We start from the raw sequence: 20,301 nt of genomic DNA, 5'->3' as shown, positions 1-20,301 counted from the left end.
CCTGTCTGTATGGGGCCATAGTAAACAAAATGATGCCAGAATCAGGGATGGCAGGGAACAGGGCCTTTTGGCCCTTTCAGACAAGACAGCAGCCTTAGAACATGATCAAGATGACAAAAGTTCTTAATGAGGAAGAAGATACAAATTAGCAGAGGCTGCAGCAGTTTGTTTTTGCCTGGGCCTACTGGGAAGGGCAAGCTTCTCCCTCTCTTCTCCCTTCCTCTCCTTTCCCCCTGCTGAATTAATTGAATACAAATCCTTTTGCTCTTTAAATTCAGTTTGCAGCAATTTAATTAAAATGAGAACAAAAGGCGAAAGCGGGGGGAAGAGAGACAAACTGGGACATTTTAAAAGCAGCTGAAAAAGTGGGACAATAGACCATTAACTAAGACCCTATTCCGATGTTGTTTTTAGCAAGACTATCTGAACAATCTCATTAACACATTCCAATTTTGTTGTTCACACTATTTTTTTAAATCAGAAATGCATCTCTGTGCATCTTTGCATCTGTTGTTCACATGTGTCAGCATTGAAATAAAGATGGAGTTGATGATGGGGATGTATTTGAAGCATGTTCAAAGCATGCAGAGTTTTATCCCGATTCATCCCAGATCTATTCTCGTTGGTTATTCACATGGCCAAAAATGCAAATCTTTTAAGAACACTCAGGAAAAAAACCCAAGATCAGTTATTCCAGGTTAAGTGGTTCTTTTGGCTGTCCCCCCAAAAAACTTAATCAAATGCATTTGAAATGCAGGTGAATCACAAAGATTCAACCCAAATTTTCCCGGGATTATTTCACCATCTGAATAAACCTTGCCAAATCAGGATCATTTGGAGCGTATGATGAAGCGTAACCTGCTTCCAAGATCAGATAGAGATCATTTTTAGAATGTGGAAAGGGATTTATTAAAGCTTGAAAACCACAAAATAATAGTGTCAAGGGGAAGAGGCTGTGGCCCTATGAATAATCCAAGAGAGCTGGATTGGGACACCACAAAAACCAGATTCATCCCCAATACCTGAAATTCCCTGCTGCTGGAGTAGCAGATTTTTCACATCAACACCAAACTAGCAGGATATATTCACAATGGTTTTAAGCCCAGTTTGCAAAATGGGAGAGGGAAATGTCACAGGGTCAGAGCAGCGAAAACAAATAGCCAGGATAGTTAATCGTAAAGCTAGGCATCTCTTTTACCATCATAGATAGCCGTCAGCACATAGGTAAGAATGTAAATCCGTCCTTCTTTCCCCAGGAACTTGGGAACAACCAAGAGGGTGGCACAACGGAAGTGTGGGGAGATACCCCAGCCCAAGGCAGCTACGCCTAGAAAAGGGAGAAGGGAAACACCATGCATTAACACTTGTGACGGTCAGAACCAGAGCCATGGGGTCCTGCCACACTGCACAAATATAGCACAATGATTCCACTCTTAAGTGTCGTGACAACATCCTATGGCAGTGATGGAGAACCTATGGCACGCGTGCCAGAGGTGGCACTCAGAGCCCTCTCTGTGGGCACACATGCTATTGCCCTAGCACAGAGTTTGCCAGAGTTTCTTACTAGAAAGCCAGAGGGACGTGGCACTTTGCAATAAATAAGTGGGGTCTGGGTTGCAGTTTGGGCACTCGGTCTGTAAAAGGTTCACCATCACTGTCCTATGACATCCTGGGATTTGCAGTTTAGGGAGGAGTATTTCAAGTTCTCAACCAGAGAGCTCTGGTGCCTCACCAAACTACAAATCCCAGGATTCCAAAGGAAGCAGACATGGCAGTTACAATGGAGTCACAGTGCTAATACTTGTGTAGCATCAAAGGGCCTGTAGTAGTTAGAGGGTTTGGGGAGTTTTAATGCTAAAAGTATCCTTTCCAACTTCTGCTAAAACCTTCCAGTCAATTAGGCCACCCACCCAGCATTGCTATTTATAATAATTCTAATAATAACAATTTCTACCTATCATCTAGCTATCTATCTGAGAATGATGATGATGATTTATTTTTAATAATAATAATAAAATTTATCCCGCCCCTCTATGAAATGCAATAGTCCCATTAATTATTATGTAGGGGAGTGTATGCATTACAAACCCCGCTTACATTTCCAATTGTCCCTGTGTGATAAACCCCATTAAAAATGGGACTCGAGAAGGCTCACAGTAAAGTTCCATAAAAGAATAATGAAACTGAAGCACATCAAATCATTAAAACACATTTTGTGCAGAGAGAGAAAATAACGAAAGCAAAAGCAGCACCTTGTACATGGTAACAGGTTTCCTTAAAAACCAGTAGGGTAGCTTTTCTCTAATCTGATACCTTCTAGGTGCCTCCCATCATCCCTGGCATGCTGACTGGGGAGGATGGCAATTGTCATCCAGCTACTTCTAGATCCTTCAGAAGAGCTTAGGCATACGACCACTCAGCTCAGCCCAAATCCAAGTACAACTTTAGTGTTGCTTTGACTTCAAAAACCTTTCTGAACATATCCAGTTCTACATCTCCTCCTCTCCTCCTGAACCTCCTTCCTGCCCTCTGTCCCATGCCAAGCCTGTACTCACCTGCCATGCCTCCCATCAATTCAATCTTGCGGTCTTCAGTGATGGTCATTGGAAAAATCAAGAGGTAGGACAGTGCTGAAAACCAAGATGGGCACCTCAGGTCTAATCTGCACTGCAGAATTAAAGCAGTTTGACACTGCTTCAAGTGCCACAGTTCAGTGCTATGGAAGCCTAAGATTTGTGGTTTTGCAAGGTATTTAGCCTGCTGCGTCAGACAGCCATGGCAAGGTTAACCTACAATCGGGTTTTCTAGGACAGATTTGTTTAGAGGGGGCTCGACATTGCCTTCATCTGAGACTGAGGTCCAAAACCCACCGCAGAAATAGACCAGTTTGAGACCACTTTAACTGCTCTGGTTCAGTGCTAGGGAATTCTGGAAGCTGTAGTTCTGTGAGCCTTCTCTGTCAGAGAGCTCTGGCACCACAGTAAACTACAGCTCCCCAGATTCTCTAGCACTGGGCCAGGGCAGTTAAAGTGGTCTCAAATGGGATTGTATTTGCAATGTGCTTTGGACCTGAAATAGTGTGATTTGCCCAAGGTCCATGGCTGAGTGGGCATTCAAACTTTGGTCTCCTGAAGTCCAAGATCTAATCTACATTGCAAAAAACTTTAATTGCCATGCCTCCATTGTATGGGATTTGGGGATTTGTAGTTTGTGGAACTAGATCTTTCTAACTTTGAATTCTTCTAGAAAGGTATTTTTTTTGGCAGTGGAAAGAGAGTTGTGGGAGCAGATTCCACAGTTTTGGAGCAGCCACTGAGAAGACTCTATCCAGTGTCCTGATCAAATCTGCTGGAGATGGTGGGGGGACTGAGGAGTTTATCACATGGGATTTATCCCAGGCAGAAATGGGATTTAAAAATGGGAAAATCCCACAAAAGCGGGATCATTTTCACACATCATGCATTAACGCGCACAGAAAGTGGACAAATCTTGCAAAAGTGGGATCGTTTTCACACGACATCAGGGGCACTGAGCATTAATTCTGCATTAACCCACATAGAAAGTGGACAAAATCAGCTGCTTTTTACTTTTGGGATTTTTCCGAAAGTAAAAAGCGTCTTATTTTATCCACTTTCTGTGTGGATTATCTTCATGTTAATGCTCAATGCTCCTGATGAATCTGAAAATGATCCTGCATCTGTGGGATTTTTTTCCAGGATTTAAATCCCGTTGCTGCACAGTCACTTCATGATAAACTCCAAAGAGAAAGCCCTCTCCTGAAGACCTTTAAATTCCTGCCATCTCATATTGGCAGAAACAGTCTTCCAGGTAGTCTGGACCCAAACCAGACTGGGGGTGTTTAGGGACATATGCATGTTAACAAATGCCTTCTAGGACTGGGACATCTTGGATCAACAGAGAAGCACATCTTTTTTGCTAATGGAGCTTAATTCTTCCCCCTGGAAAACATACACGGCCAGGAGGATGAAAGGCTGGTCTGCGTGAATGTCCCTGAACTATGAACAGCAACATTTCGACCAACTGCACGCTTGTGACTAACATTGTCATATTCCCCCCCCCCCCCCAATATGGTTTTAACTCTGGAGACCAGGGTTCAAATCCTGGCTTGACCATGTAAACCCACTGGGTGACCTTGGGCAAGTCACAACCTCTCGGCATCAAAGGATGGCAACGGCAAACCCCGTCTGAAGAAACTTGCCAAGAAAACCCATTAGGGTTACCATAAGTTGGACATGTCTTGAAGGCATACAACAACAACAGCATCAGTGGTTTTTAACATCTTTGCCTGATGGACTGGAGCTTCGAAAAGTTATAGTATGTATAGTTTTTTGTAGGTTTTTCAGGCTATGTGACCATTTCCTAGAAGAGTTTATTTCTGACGTTTTGCCAGCATCTGTGGCTGGCATCTTCATTCTCTGGTGGTGAAACGTCTGGAATAAACTCATCTAGAACATGGCCACATAGTCTGAAAAACCCACAAAAAATATGGATGCTGACCATGAAAGCCTTTGACTTCACATTGCAACATGTATTTTGTGCATTTGGCTAATAAAGGTATCACTACACTGCGGATTTTGGATGGTATTGTAATGTTTTGTAATAACATTTTTTGGCAGTTTTGACCGAATTCCTCCAGTTGTATGACCTTTTCTTATCAATTCTAAATGGGCTTTTTTAAAGTAATGGGGAAGCGGCAGAATCACAATGCAAACAGACTACTTTAGCGACTACAACTAGTGACTAGAAAGATTTATATCATGTTATACAACGTTTTGTAAAATGCATTTACCTGGGAGTAATCTCCACTCACCACAGACTGTATGGTTAGTGAGGCTCTGTTTTTCTGCCTTGAAATTCTTTCCTGACCCATGAGTGTTAGCCTACATCCAGATGTATCACAAATACATTCACCTCTTCCCACTCCCTGTGCTCTCCACCAGCAAACAACACAAAAGCCTTCTTTGTCTCAGAAGGCAGGCTTACCCACGGCAAATAAACATCCAAGTCCAGCTCCCAAGAAAAACTTGGCAGGTCTAAATTCGTCAGGTTGGCTCCACAGGAATGTGATGCAGAAATGTGGCAACAAGGCACTCATGGCATGTTTCAGAGCTGCACAGAGACAAAAGGGTTTAATAACTACCCTGTTTCCCCCAAAATAAGATATACCCATAACATAAGCCGTAGCAGGATTTCTAAGCATTTGTGCAATATAAGCCATACCCCAAAAATAAGACGTAGTGATTGATCTGGTGCGGAATGGAAGGGAGCGGAAAGATTAGGGCCAATGGTTCTAGGAAATGGAGTCGCAAGAAATTCAGGATGGAATTTTGGGTTTGGAGAGTTATGACAATGTTCCAGAAGAAGAAGACTTAACTATGGGGCTCTCCAGTCTGCCCTGAAAGGATGGGCTGGAGGCACCCAGTTTTCCTCTGGAGGGACGCCGCAGCATCCAAACCACGCAGCGCCCCTCTGGACCAAAAAGAACCCAGAAAAAAGGGCTCTTCTTGGCACGTGCAGACGACGTCATCAATGCGCCATTGGCACACTGTGGCATGTCAATGATACAAGCGCGGTGCCCAGAGGTGCAGATGCTGAGCCATGCTTGTGGGCGGGGCCGCACAGTCATGGCGCCACCGGCATGAAGTAGAGTTCCAGAGCATGCGGTTGCTGCATGCTCCAGAACCCTAGAATCGGTGCCGCCACACTGCTTTTGGCCCAACTGCATTGGGCCTATATTTGAATAAATGTAGATTGTTGTACCATACTTAATAAAAATAAGACATCCCCTGAAAATAAGCCATAGTGTGTCTTCTTGAGGACATATAAATATAAGACAGTGTATTATTTTCAGGGAAACATGGTATATATGATGACAATATATGTCATTCTGTTTCAGAATTTGGAAAAAGGACTGTTTTGCAAACTCTCCCAGAATCTTGAATTCTAAGTACAGTTGCCCCTCTGTTTTTGCAGGGGATCCTTTCCAGATGCCCCTCCCACAAAAACAAAAATCCATTGATATTCAAGCCCTAGTATTTAATGGGACTTGAGCATCCATCAATTTTATTATCCATGGGGCGGGGTGTCCTGGAACCAAACCTCAGAGGATAGCAAGGGCCCACTGTGTAATGTCCATTTTCCCCATCTCCCTAGATTTTGACTCACTGCAAGGTTGGCTCCAGAGAAGAAATGGGGAGAACTCACTTGTGTTGGGTGGCTTTTGCTTTCTGCTTGTCTCTTTCTTCAGCTTTTGATACTTGCGTCCCATGGCCTCCGATCAACCTGCAAAAACAAGGAGGTAAAGGAGAATGGTCTTGTTGGCTGAAGATGATGGCAGTGCAGTCCTCAACATCTGGAGGGTGTCCAGTTGGGGAAGGCTGGTAAGACACCTTTTATGACAGTAACTACTCTTTACCAGACTTTGGAAACGTTCCTTTATTAGACTGCAACTCCCAACATCCACCAGCATGGACAACAGACACAGTGGTGGGAGGATGTGCAACCCACAGAAGGAATTTCAACCCACTCCTTGTGTGGGATGAGAACCTTGTCTCTAATCTTTTCACGATTACAGCCTTCATTAGAAGGCTGACATCACACAGCGGCAGTGGACCATTCGTGTGTGGCAGGTGTGTATGTGTCACTTGATGTAACACTCTTATGTGCGTCCGCACTCAGCTCCCTGCTCATAGCAATCTAGCATGCCAAGGAGCAATCCAACTTAGGCTTCGCCTTACAAGTTGAATTTCTACATGAGGGTGATGTTTTTATTTTTAAGTAAGGAGCAGATCTGAAGTAGTACAACCCAGAGACAGAAGCTGACCACTTCTATGAATATTGTGTCATCACAATCCAGGTTCTAAATTGCATGGCGTTCTAAAATGCATGCAAAGAGTGTTACAACAAGGGTAAGAGGAGTTGCATTTGCATTCTTTCCTTTCAGAAACACTACTTTTGGGGACAACAATTCCAGGTTCTGGGAGTTTTAGTTCAAATGTGGTGTTCTGGGCACCGCAATTCAAGAGGGGTATTGACAAACTGGAGTATGTCCAGAGGATGGTGAGCAAAATGGTGAAGGGTATGGAAACCATAAAACCCTATGAGGAGGAACATAGGGAGCTGGGGATGTTTAGCCTGGAGAAGAGAAGGTTAAAAGGGGACATGATGGCTCTGTTTAAATATTTGAAGAGGTGTCATGTTGAGGATGGAGCAAGCTTCTTTTCTGCTGCTCCAGAGAATACGACCCAGAACAATGGATGCAAGCTACAGGAAAAGAGATTCCACCCAAATATTAGGAAGAACTTCCTGATCATAAGAGCTGCTCAAGAGTGGGAAATGCTGCCTTGGAGAGTGACGGGTTCTCCTTCTCCTTCCAGAAACCCCCATGGATACCAAAATCTACGGATGTTCAAGTCCCATTAAAAACAATGGCATATGAAATGGTGTCTCTTTCATAAAACTGCAAAATCCAATTTTGCTTTTTGGAACATATTTAGTTTAAAAATATTTCCAAGCTGTGGATGACCGAATAAAGAATCTGTAGATATGGAGGACTGACTGTAGAATGCAAATGGGGTTAGACAGAAAGAGTCAGGAGATGATCTAAAATGTTGTGGTAGGAGAGGATGAGAAAAGGGAAAAACTAACTTCCATACCAGCATTCTCTGAAAATGCCAGCCACAGATGCTGGTGAAACATCAGGAATAAACTCTTCCAGAACACGGACACATAGCCCAAAAACCCCACAAAAACCATATGAAATGAATTTATATTAGTGTTTTTAGCTTTTATTTTGTAATGTCCTCCGTTTTATGGTGCCTTGTCCTCCTTTGTGGTTAGGACATCTGGTCACCCTGAGTTCTGAGCATTGTCTTATGGTTCTCTTACTCTTCCCTCCCCAGAGCCACTGCCACCATGAGCCTCATTTCCAAGCTCTCTCCCCAGCATTTGAAGGAGTCATTCCAAAATGGCAGAAAGCGGAAGCGGAAGCAAAAGAAGCCAAGTGTCCCACAAGTGGTGGAGGACACCATGGGACGCACAGTGGCCCGCAGCGTGGGTGGCTTTGCCTTGGGCATGACCATTTCCGGGGCCTACGGAGCGCTGGTCATTTTCGTCCAGGGGTACAACATTTGGTACTGCATGCTGTCGACCATCACCCTGGCCCTTGGGCTCGCCCTCGGCATGGCTTTCTCCTGCAAAGTCAGGGTCACCGTTCTGCTCATGTTGCCCCAGATTTTCTCAAGTAAGTGCCAATATCCAAACCGAAACCAAAAGGCCAACTTTTATGTGTTACACTTACAATAGCAGCCCAGCCTTCCTATCTTAGATAAGATTTGGGAAAGAAGCAGCTGAGCCAAATGGAACTGGGCATTTCAGCTGTAACAGAAACTGCTGTGTTTTGACTGCAGTGCTTGGATCTCAGGGCCTGGCCCCCTTCTGAAGTCCTCAGGGTGATGGGGAGGAATCTCAGGGTGAAACAGGGACATCAATAGGGGGTGTCAGGGGTGCAGACTACACCGGGTGACACCCCAGAAGAGGGGTGACACCTAGCTGAGTGTCACTGCTCTTCCGGGCTGTCACTCGGTACAGTCCATGCACCCACATCCCCTACATGCTCCAAGCCCTTCTTGCTGCACCGGACAGAGCAATGGATGACATTGAATCTTGTAGATGTCTCATCTACAAGGTTGCCATGGGTCAAGATCGACTCGAGCCTGGATAACAACAGCAACAATAAATATATGAAGGAAAATATATATGGTCAACATTTTATTCATCATTCTGAAAGAAAATATGCAATAATCCATTTTGTTTTATTTTTCCATTTTAAAAAAAGATATGAGGGGAGAAAAGTGGGGGACTAGAGGAGGGGTGTAGAATTTTTCCATTTTCGCCCTTCACATGTATAGGTTCAAATCCATTAACCACATTTCTAAAGAGTGGGGTATAAATACAATTAAGAATTACAATTGAAAATTAATTTCTCTGAAGATGTCAGCCACAGATGCTGGCGAAACATCAGGAATAAACTCTTCTAGAACATGGCCACATAGCCAAAAAAACCCACAAAAAACTATGGATGCCGGCCATAAAAGCCTTTGACTTCACTAAATAATAATAATAATTGCAGCTCTTCTGTTCTTCTATTCTTAAAGGACTCTGGTTCCTAATTCTTGTGCCTCCCTCTTTCTCTGTGTCAGGAGAAGGCAAAACCATGCTGCTGTTTCTGGCCTTTGGCTTGGCCATAGAAGGTCCTTTTGCCAACATCATCCGGAACTTCACCCGCAGCGCTGAAGCGGTGTCCTGTGGTGCTGAACTTGCGCTCAACCAGACGGCGGAGATGCTGCAGAGAGCACGCGAGCCCTTGCTTAGTGAGCTCATTTCTTGCTATGAATCCCAGGCTACAGCCTGGAAAAGTTCCTTTTTGGAGAAAACAGCTTGCAAAATCCCACGACAGGATTTTGGGGAGTTGTAGTCCAAACATTAACTTCTCTGAGCTCCGATCCCTCCTAGATTTCTAGGGTTATGCACAGGCAAGCCCGCCCTTTGAAGATGGCTTGGTTAATTTGGAAGCCATTGACTGTTTCTGCAGTCAAGCAGTTTTGAATGTGGCCCAGAAATTCTTAAATTTAGATACGCATTTAAGACTTGGTGGCATATGGTTTAACATGGGAGAGGTGGCCAGGTTGTTCAACATGGCTTGGAATGTACACTCGTCCTTCGATATTTGCGGATTTGATTATTCATGGATTTGATTAATATGTTCTCTCTAGAGATATCTAGGTCCTCCAATGCAACTCTATGGTCAACTTTAACCAAACATTGCACTGAAAAACCTAGAGATTCCTAGGCCTTTATCACACGAGCAAAATTTGAAGGTATCCCAGGGTCAATGTGAAGGCAATACAGGGGTAATCATGGGGTTTCAGGGGGAAAAGAGGATTTACATAACTCTGGAATGACCCTGGGATAACCTCCGGTTGTGTTTAAGATGGCTCCTGATTGCGTTTGGTGCTGTGTGATAAACAAACTTGAAACCCCATGATTGCTCCTGTATTGCCTTCATGTTGTCTTCACACTGACCCTGGGATAACTTCAAATTTTGCTTGTGTGATAAGGGCCCTAGAGAGACTAATCTACTAGGTATTTGTAGCTCCTCCAGGGCAGTTCTATGGTCAGTGTTTGTCGAATGTCGACCAAAGAATTGCCCTGGAGGACGTAGAGATTCCTAGAGAGGTGTCCTCTCAGGTAAAAACAAGGTGTTTTTGTTATTTGCGGTTTTTCCATATTCACGGGGGTCTTGTGCCCCTAACCCCAGCGAATATGGAGGGACAAGTGTACTTTGAACATGCCTTCGTTTCTTTTCTTGTGGCCTTTCTCCTGGATGGCAGGCCTGCCAGCACTGAGAAATTAGTGCCACAAATATGAAAAATGAGACCTGTCTCAAAGCTTAACAACCAGGAAACCAAAGAAGTAATCAGGAAATTGTTCATAAAACCTCTGTATTTCTCAGTGCAAATGACAAAGACAGGCTTCCAGAGTATCCACATTACGTATTTATAGCCATGTCTCCATCTTCAGGAATCCTGGGGTTTGTGGTTTTGTGGACAGTAACAGTTTGGGTGCTGGGCAGGACCAGGGTCTGAACCCACCGGGGTGACCTTGGGCAAGTCACATTCTCTCAGCCTTAGAGGACAGCAATGGCAAGCCTCCTGTGAAGAAACTTGCCAAGAAAACCCTATGATAGGTTCACCTTAGGCTCACTATAAGTCATAAAATGCTTGAAGCAACAAGCAAAATGCAAAGTTCTACATTATGCCACAAAATCCAAATGCACAGGTCTAGGATGGGGATACTTGTATCAGCAATACTATGTGTGAAAAGGATCTTGGGATGCTTGTTAATCATAAATTGAACATGAGCCAGCAGTGTGGTGCTGCAGCAAAGACTGATCAGGCCTCATCTGGAGTACTGCCTTCAGTTCTGAGCACTTTGTTTTAAGAAGGATATGGACAAGTTGGAGCAAGTTCAGAAAAGGACAAGAAGTTTGTTAAGAGGTATGAGGAACAAAACTTATGAGGAGAGGATGAAGGAGCTGGGCATGTTCAGCTTGGTGAAGTGTAGATGGAGTGGCATGAAGTCACACTTTAAATATGTCAAGAACAGTCACAGAGAAGAGGCCGCAGCAGGCTTGTTCTCTGCTTCCCATGAGGACAGGACCAGGTCTAATGGTTTTAAGTTACAGGAGGTTAAATTTCTATTGAACATTAGAGGGAATGTCTTGCCAGTGAGAAGCAGAGAAATACCTGAACAAACTACAACTCCCAGGATTGTGCTGGATGCAGCCATGACAGGTAAAGTGCCATCCGACGGCTCCAATTGCGTAGCATGGATAATCCCTTATAATAAATCAGTACCAATCCAACCAACCAAGAAATATAAACATGCTACTGTATGTGGAAACAAACACCAGTTCACAAAGGGTCCACCTTCGCATGATTTGTATATATGTATAATGAATATTTAACATAAGAGGCATGCAGATATATATAAGTGATAGTGAGCTATGCATAAATCACAGATGGCAGGATGGGTTTCATTCTGTGCCATCTTGATCAGGTGCCAGTCAGAAAGTACATGAAGTCTTTGTTCTCTGCCTTCTGCCTTGATTTATTCTAAGTTTGTTTTTATTATTTACACTGAGAAATATATACACTTGACTGATAGTTTCCTGACTCCTGGGTTTGCTGGCTGAGAAACAAGTTGCTACCCAACTAGCAAATGCGGTCCTGTGTTATTTCATGCCTCTCTCCATGTTGTCTGCCCAGATGCATTACAGAAAATCAAGGATATTGCGCAGAAGGCCAAAGTGGTTGGGGATCGGGTCCGAAAGCTCTTCCGGTCTGTCATGGACTCTGTGAAGCATGTAGGTGAGTACCAGGAGGGCAAAATGGAAAGAGAGGAAGGGAGAAGGGGGAAAGGCCAAAGGGATGCACCGTCCTGTCCGCAAACATTTCTCACATGAAAAATGGGATATGCATGGCCAAGCAACATCAGAGTGTGGTCAAGATGGCAAAAGTTATAAAGGAAGAACACATAAGTGAGGAAAGGATGCCGCAGTTTGCTTTTGCTTGAGTGTGCTGAGAAAGGCAAGATTCTTCCTCCTTCTCTCCTCTCTCCCCTTTTGAATTAATTGCTTACAAACTACTTTTGTGCTTTGAACTGTTTGCAGCTATTGAATTAAACTGTGGACAAAGGGGGAAAGTGGGAGTTGGACAGAGAAACCGGGACATTTCAAAAGCAGCTGGAAAGAGGGAGGATGGAGAATTAGTTGGGACTGTCCCTGCCAAACTAGGGAAGTTAGTGGGTATCAATGTAGGAGTTTATTGCTAGGCATTTTAAATCGGCTCCAGCCTCCCAGGCTGCAGCTGGGATGTGGGATGGAAGTGGGGATTATTGCACGCTAAATTGCCACCAAATCTCTGAGCGCCATCATCCCAGGTCCACGCCATGCTCTGTCAGCACTTTTTAGAAGTTGGAAAGCTTTCTGACTTCTAAAAGGTGCTGGCGGAGCATGGCTTGGACCTGTCTTGGACTTGGGCTGATGGCAGCTGGCGATTCGGTGGTGATTTAGTGTGGAATACACCCCGCCTCTGTCCCACACCTCAACTCCATCTCAGGAGGCTGGAGCCAATTTTAAATGCCAAGCGATAAGCTCCATAGTCTGAGAGCCAGCATGGTGTAGTAGTTTGAGTGCTGGACTATGACTGGAGACCAGGTTTCAAATCCCTTCTCAGCCATGGAAGCAAACTGGGTGGCCTTGGGCAAGTCACACTCTTTCAGCCTGAGAGGATGCCACTTGCAAACCCCCTCTAAAAAAAGTTACCAATAAATCCCCATGATAGGTTTGACTTAGGCACTATAAATCATAGTATCATAGAATCATAGATTCATAGAGCTGAAAGAGAACCCAAGGGCCAGCCAGTCCAACCCCCTGCCATGCAGGAACTCTCAATCAAATCATCCCCGACAGGTGGCCATCAAGCCTCTGTTTGAAGACCTCCAAGGCAGGAGACTCCACTACACTCCAATGTTTCTTGCTGCCTGCCTGGCCAGCAGTCACTCATCCAAGTTCCTGCTGTCTCTCTCTCTTTCTTTGCAGCCCGCTGCCTGCGCAATGTTTGGTACTGGCTGCTTCACCTGGGTGAAATCTGCAACCAGGAAATGGGCACCCCCTACAGGAAGTGCATCGACATCTTTGAAAATGCCAAGGATGAATGCCAGCGCGTTGTCCCCATCTTGTACTACCTCTGTTACATTGTGCTGTTGTTCAAGTACCTGTGCGGCCTGGCAAACGGTGAGTGGCACCCTTGACCACACTTCAGCCTGGCTAGTAATTGTATCACACCAATATTAAAATCACTCTATTGGGTGCCCAATTAGTTTCTGAGCCATGTCAAAAGGGACCTAAGGTGGTTTGGGTCCAGGTTATCTATGTGATCTTTTCCTCCCATACAATTCGCCCCATATACTCAAGTCCTCTGGTGGACATGTACTCCAGTTAGCCAGGACTAGGGTGGCAACTGTCAGCCAGAGGAGATTTTCTTCTGTTGCAACTGGACCATGGAATGTCCTGTCAGAAGAGATTTGACAGCTGAATATGCTGTCTGAATTTAAGACAGCATTAAGGACCAGTCTCTTCCAGCAGGCTTATCCAGATGATTTTTAAATGATAGCAATAACAATAGCATAGTTCTATACCACTTACTAGTGAACTCAGTACCAAGTGGTAAGCCAATTGCCCCCAATATGCTGGGTACTCATTTTACTGACCTATGAAAGTATGTAAGGCTGAGTCAACCTTGAAGCCCTGGAATCGAACTCACAACATTGTGGCATTTAACCACTGTACCACCAGGGCTGGGAATTGAATTTGAACAGCATCAGGCCGTGCATTTTTCATACTTGTGGTTTATGATGATTTCATCACAGCAGTATGATAACTACTGGCTAGCCAGTGAATTAATGGGCATTTGGTAGGCACCCAAAAGGCCTCATTGTGGAGTGGCTCTCTTCTTTCTTTCCCACAGTCCTCCTCGTCTTCTGCATCATTCCCAACTACATTATGCCGTTTCTGCGTGAGAAGGTGGCTGATCGTGAGTATGGAGAGTTCGATCTGAGATCTCTGTTGAGTTTGGCAGTTACTTTTTTGACCACTGATTAAACTGGGGAATTCTTGTAGGTTTACTCCAACAAAAGTAGCTGTTCTAAGCCCTGGGCTGCTATATGGGGAAATATATGCATCAGAGAATAAGCCTGTCTTTTTGGAAAGATCCAATCTCCCTGCCACATTAATTAATGTAATAACAATTATTATTATTATTATTATTATTATTATTATTATTATTTCTATCCCGCCTCTTCAATAAGATCGAGGTGGCTTACATTATAAAAACATATAACACAATAAGATAAATCCCATTATCCCCCTTCCATAAAACAAATCCACATAATTACAACACAAGCAAACATTTAAAAAATACACAACGTTTAAAAATACAGTTAAACTCATTTAAAATAATCATAACTGAAGCAAGACTTCTTAGGGCAGTCATTAGGGCAGTCAATACCAGTGCATCTGGACCGATCAATAAGGGAGGGCCTGTCGGAAGAGATCCGTCTTGACGGCCTTTTTAAAGCCGTCAAGATTAGTGATTGGATCTCTTCCGGCAGGCCCTCCCTGATTGATCGGTCCAGATGCACTGATAATGACTGCCCCAAGAGGTCTCACTTCTCAGCTTGGAAAGGAAACTCCTTCCTTACAGCAGTACCAAGACTACTGTTACCGTATATACTCGACTATAAGTCAACCTCACATATAAGTCAAGGGCAGGTTTTGGGGCCAAACATTATGTATTTTGGTATGACACATGGATAAGGGTAAAACTTAAGGCCATCCAGTGGCATCCTTAGGGTTGGTGTCACCCAGTGCGATCACTTATGGGAGTGGCAGGTCTTATGGGGGCAGGACGTCTGGCACATGACTTCTGGCACACGCAAGAACATGCACACATGGCTGGAAATACCCCATGCACCCCCAGGGAGCAGCCACAGTGCCCGGGATGCCTCCACACAGGGTCTGGGCAGCCTGAAAAATCCCTACACGGTGCCAGAGAACCAGCCTGGTGTCACCCCCCTTCTTGGGTGTCACCCGTCTGGGATAAATCCAGTACGATACGCACCCCCCCTCCAGTGACTCTACTGAGCTCATATAAAGGATGTAAAGGATGAAGTCAAGGAAAATGATGCCAAAAATCCCAGCAGGCATAAATGTTTCTGCTTACCTTAAAGACTGGGTGGATAAGGAGGAAACTACCATCACCATTTTCCAGCCAGAAGTGGTGCCACTGTGGAGAAAGTAGAGGGGGTTGGTGCTTCTTCTAGGTTCTTCCAATATGAACTATGCTCTCACCTTTTGCCACTCTACTCACAGAAGGGGATGATTCCTTTCTTGATAAGAGTTAACATACAGTACTTACATTGTCCCATGGATAAGTTGACCCAGGTTTCTTGAGTCAAATTTTTGACTAAAATTTCTAGACTTATACCTGAGTATATAATACAGTACTTTCTTCCCTTGTGTAATATAAAATAATTACTTTTATTTATTTATTTATTTACGGAGAAGAATTGTGAATGTTGTAAATTGGGCCCACACCTGTCCAGGAATCCACCGGATCAGTGGTTGAAACTGATATCAAATCTGGCAAGAGGACAGTGGCTTCCATTATACTTCTAGGTCCAGAAAAAGGATGTTGACCATGGGCACTGCACTACAAATGTATATACCCCTGGCCATGGCTAATATTCAATGTTAGGTCCCCTCTCGTTGCTCCTCCTCCTCTGTGTGTTTTATCTATTTTTAAAGATTTTGCAATGAAGTGGGTTATAGCAGTGAAAGCCAAAGGTGGTGACTTTGAGACAATGCATAAGTTCATGTATGTGTTACAAAGCCTTCTTAATTCTCATGCTCTTCCGTGCCCATCCACAGCCATTGTTGCCGTGCTGAATCGTGTGCGAGGGGAGTTTGAGTTCAACATCACCACTATACACAATTATGATGTGACGGTCAATGCGAGTAAGAGCCTGTCCCAGGTCGCCTTTGACATCATGGAGGACGTCTCAACACGTCTGCAGCCAGCAAAGGAAGCCATAGGACTTTTCGGCTACATGTCCACCTTGATCATTCTTTTCATCTACATCAAGTAAGTCCTAGAGGAGGCAGCCCTCTGGATGTGCTGGATTACAATTCCCATCAGCCCTAGACATCTTAGGATGTAAAAACCATTTGAGTTGGCTGGTATCAATACCAGGAAAGATTCTGGAGCAGATCATTAAACAGAGAGTGTGTGAAAATCTAGAAAGCAATGCCATGATCACAAAAAGTCAACAAGGGTTTCAGGGAAAGAAGTCATGCCAGACGAATCTGATCTCTTTCTTTGATAAAATGACCAGCTTGGTAGATGAAGGGAATGCTGTGGATATATATCTTGATTTCAGTAAGGCCTTTGACAAGGTTTCCCATGACATTCTTGCAAATAAGCTTGTGAAATGTGGGCTAGACAAGGTAACTGTTACATGGATTTGGAACTGGTTGACTGGCCGAAGCTCTTTTTCATCCTGGAGAGAAGTGACTATCTTTAGCAATATATAACACCAGGCGTTGTGGAAGAGACTTGGCTAAATACACTGTATTATCCAAACATGAGAATTTTTGTATGGGACGGAAATGTGGATATTTCCAACAGGGCTTTGCTGTACCGGCGGCGTTACTTACACGAGGACAGTTTTGACAATATTTACATCACCAGGCCATTCATTGAAATGGACACACTACGGAGGAAGAACAAGAGGCCAACCGTCCTGCCTTTGACTGCAAAGGAGAGCACCAGATACATCCGCCCAAGTAAGACCGCCTGGCTATTGACTGGTGATTATATAGAGTTTATCACACGAAGGAGATCCGGAGTTTATCCAGTGAATATCCCGGAAAAATCGCGTAATTACACGAAACGATTTCACACGACATTGCACAAAACCCGCCATTAAAGTGGTCACAAAGAAACATTTAGACCCATCTTTGTACTTTCAGGATTTCAGCAACAATGCATTTCCGATATCACTTTATTTGCGCAAATACATGTGATAATCATTCGTGCAATTACTCGCCATTTTCGCTATATTTTCTGAATGCTTTAAATGTGCTTCAATCTCTCTTTAATGCCGAAATTTGCTCCAGTGTGATAAACTCCAATGGCTATGTGATTTCTCATTCATGCAGTTCTTCCCAAAATAAAATGTACCATTTATGAGTAGAACGTGTTTATCAGATTGTAAGATCATTTGAAAAACAATGAGCTGGAAACAAAAGGCACATGAATAGGAAAAAAACTTGAATTAAAGAAAGATAAAACAAAGACATTGTGAGCCCTTTAAAAAACCACACCAAGTGATGGAACTAACCTTCTCTTTCTTGGGTAGATAGAGCAGTACAGGGGCCACTCCTGGGAAAGTCCTGTCTATAGTGTACAAACTGAATGTTTGCAAATAGAATACAAATGCCAATGAATCTCTAGAGACCTCCTCCCCAAAGCCTTATGACCAGCCTTTGCAAAGGCAAGCAGATCTTTCTGTTTGTCCCATTTCTTTTTTTTTTTTGCAATGAGTAATATACAAAATAATAACTTACAAAATAATCATCAAATTTTGTTTTCCAAATCTACATATTTACAATTGACTTCCCATGTTTGTCCAGTTTGTATAAACCATTATCATTTAAATCTTATTTTCTTCCATTCAAAAGTAATGTGTTTTTTTTTTAACGATTCTTTTGTGCATTTAAAGTCTAGCTGAATTTATTTTGATCTTCACACAATTAGTGTCTCGGCAAATTTAAGTTTACCTTCTCACAGTACAGTAGTATTGGAGCCCAGTTCTTTATGTACATTTTGTCTTTTTAATCTAGCAGTTAACATATCCATAATGTTAAAACATACCACACATGTATATGCACTTAAGCATACCGAAGTGTCTTCTCATGCAGCCTCTCTCGTCTTGCCACATAAACACCAACTTCGCTATGCCCTGTCTCTCGCCTCCGTCTTTCGCCAAGTGATCATGGTCATCCTGCTCATTGCTGCTGACTACTCCATCTTCTGGCTCTTTGACTTGGTACGGTATCAGCTGCAGGGAGAAATCGTCGCAAGAGGTAAGAAGGAGGAAGAGGGAAAAGGAGATGTACTGTGCACAGGTTGTCCCATCATTCAGCACACTGGGCCTCAGAGGCCGACACTCTGCTGCCTTTTAGGACTTGGCTTCCTAGAATTTTCAGAACCGTTTCGGCAAATGTGCCAGTTTTGCTTTCACCCACATTCGGAGTTGCAAATTTTAGTATCTCACAGTTTCAGTGACCAAGGAGGGCATCTCTCCTCTGAATGACTGCCTGAGGTCAGGATTGGATCGGATGAGGGAAAATAGACTTAAGCTGAATCCAAACAAAACGGAGGTACTCGTGATAGGTAGCCCTAACCGGGGTACGGAGTTACGTTCACCAGTCCTGGACGGGGTCACATTTCCCCTAAAGGACTGTGTTCACAGCTTGGGGGTGCTCCTGGATTAGTCACTTCAACTATCAGATAGATGCAACAGCCAGGAGTGCCTGTTATCAGCTTTGGCTGATACGCCAGTTGCACCCCTAGGGCCTAGAAATGGCTGTACATGTGCTGGTAACCTCTCATCTCGATTTCTGCAATGCAGTCTACATGGGGCAACCCTTGTGCCACACTCAAAAGCTTCAACTGGTATAAAACATGGCAGCCAGACTGGTCACAGGAAAATCTAGGTTCGACCGAATTACACCTATCTTAAAGTCACTACATTGGCTGTCTATTAGCTTCCGGGCACAGTACAAGGTATTGTTTATTACCTGTAAAGCACTACATGGCTTGGGTCCAGCTTACTTGAAGGAACGGCTCCTTCCCATATAATCCTTCCCGCACACTCAGGTCTTCTGGGAAGAACTTACTGCAGGGACGTAGCTAGGATTTTAGGAAGGGGGGGGGGTTCCAGACTAAGTGCCACCATTATAATGGGGCTTGGGTGCGGTGGCGCAGCAGCACACACTATTCATTTTTCTAATGGAAGGGGGGGTCCGGACCCCAAGAACCCCCCCCCCCTTGGCTACGTCCCTGCTTACTGCAGTCGAGGATAACCAGACTGATGATGACTTTCCAGAGGACCTTCTCCATTGCCACTCCAAAAAATCTGGAATGACCTGCCGGAAGAGACTCACCAAATAACCTCCCTTGAGGCTTTCAAAATGGCAATAAAAACAATTCTTTTCCAGCAGGCCTTCCCAGACTGACCTTTGTCCAAACTAGAACAAGTCTGATCCTCTGATTAAATCTCACCGCTGTCGCTATGTGTTAATTGATTTCAATTTGTTATTGTGATCTGTATTTATATATAATTTTATTGTGATAATTTTATTCAGGGAGAGAGGGTGAGGGTTGGGGGGAGTCGGGGGGTTGCGTTTGATTTGTTTTATTATTTTGTATTGTATTAACTTCTGTTGTTACCTGCCTCGCTCTCCAAAAGGGAAGAGATGGGATATAAATAAATATTTATTTATTAGTAGTAGTAAAGGCTGATGAAAATCTATTTATTTATTTATCTACCTATCGCTCTGGGACTCATCAGGACCTCTAAGGCAATGCACAATCAATAAAAGCATTTGTAAAATGTTAAATTAATAACTGTATCCTACCTTGAATCCTATTTTGGGAGAAAGGTGGGATATAAATCCCATAAACAAATAAATAAATAAATAAATAAATGCCACTTTAAAATTGTCAAAATGCATCTTTCAAAATAGTTTTAAAAGCAGGCTGCTTAGAAAACAGTGAGATACATTAATGCATCTGAGGAATAGGATTGAAATCTACAAAAGCTCATGCTACCAATTTTCAAGATCTCTCTACATACTGATTCTAGACTAAAACAGCAATATCTTTGAATTCTAGCTCCAATGACAATGAGCGTCAGCGTGAATGGGACTGGCTATGCAGGAGAGATGTATCGCGACATGGTCTCGGCGTTTGGGGTGCTGCAGCAAGGGAACATCAGTGTGCTTTCCCAGAAATGCCACTTGCGCCCAGCAGAGCCAGATTACAATGGCTACATAGTGATAGGTAACTGAATTTGGGAAATAGTTTGCAGACA

The 20,301-nt window shown here is 43.7% G+C and overlaps 2 protein-coding genes across 2 annotated transcripts in view; one reads left to right on the top strand and one right to left on the bottom strand.

The window, feature by feature from the left end:
* DCST1 (DC-STAMP domain containing 1) overlaps positions 1-20,301 on the bottom strand; it is a 44,075-nt gene that overhangs the window by 22,752 nt on the left and 1,022 nt on the right. Inside the window, exons 2-7 of the mRNA XM_089483225.1 lie at positions 18,078-18,264; positions 15,366-15,428; positions 6,226-6,303; positions 5,005-5,130; positions 2,556-2,630; positions 1,199-1,327 (exon numbers count right to left, since the gene is read on the bottom strand). Coding sequence (XP_089339351.1) covers positions 1,199-1,327; positions 2,556-2,630; positions 5,005-5,130; positions 6,226-6,289 — 394 coding nt within the window. The 5' untranslated portion in view covers positions 6,290-6,303; positions 15,366-15,428; positions 18,078-18,264. The remainder of the gene's footprint in view (positions 1-1,198; positions 1,328-2,555; positions 2,631-5,004; positions 5,131-6,225; positions 6,304-15,365; positions 15,429-18,077; positions 18,265-20,301) is intronic.
* Positions 6,288-20,301, top strand: part of DCST2 (DC-STAMP domain containing 2) — a 28,277-nt gene continuing 14,263 nt past the window's right edge. The window contains exons 1-10 of the mRNA XM_089483605.1: positions 6,288-6,319; positions 7,923-8,263; positions 9,222-9,392; positions 11,850-11,951; positions 13,184-13,378; positions 14,112-14,177; positions 16,073-16,286; positions 16,830-16,987; positions 18,125-18,289; positions 20,103-20,270. Coding sequence (XP_089339731.1) covers positions 6,288-6,319; positions 7,923-8,263; positions 9,222-9,392; positions 11,850-11,951; positions 13,184-13,378; positions 14,112-14,177; positions 16,073-16,286; positions 16,830-16,987; positions 18,125-18,289; positions 20,103-20,270 — 1,612 coding nt within the window. The remainder of the gene's footprint in view (positions 6,320-7,922; positions 8,264-9,221; positions 9,393-11,849; positions 11,952-13,183; positions 13,379-14,111; positions 14,178-16,072; positions 16,287-16,829; positions 16,988-18,124; positions 18,290-20,102; positions 20,271-20,301) is intronic.

The sequence above is a fragment of the Sceloporus occidentalis genome, unplaced genomic scaffold (assembly GCF_023333645.1).
Source record: "Sceloporus occidentalis isolate IW3139 unplaced genomic scaffold, rSceOcc1.0.p SCAF_20, whole genome shotgun sequence".
Taxonomy (NCBI): Eukaryota; Metazoa; Chordata; class Lepidosauria; order Squamata; family Phrynosomatidae; genus Sceloporus; species Sceloporus occidentalis.
Note: the sequence above shows the minus strand (reverse complement) of the source record. Positions and strands in the feature narration are given on the sequence as shown.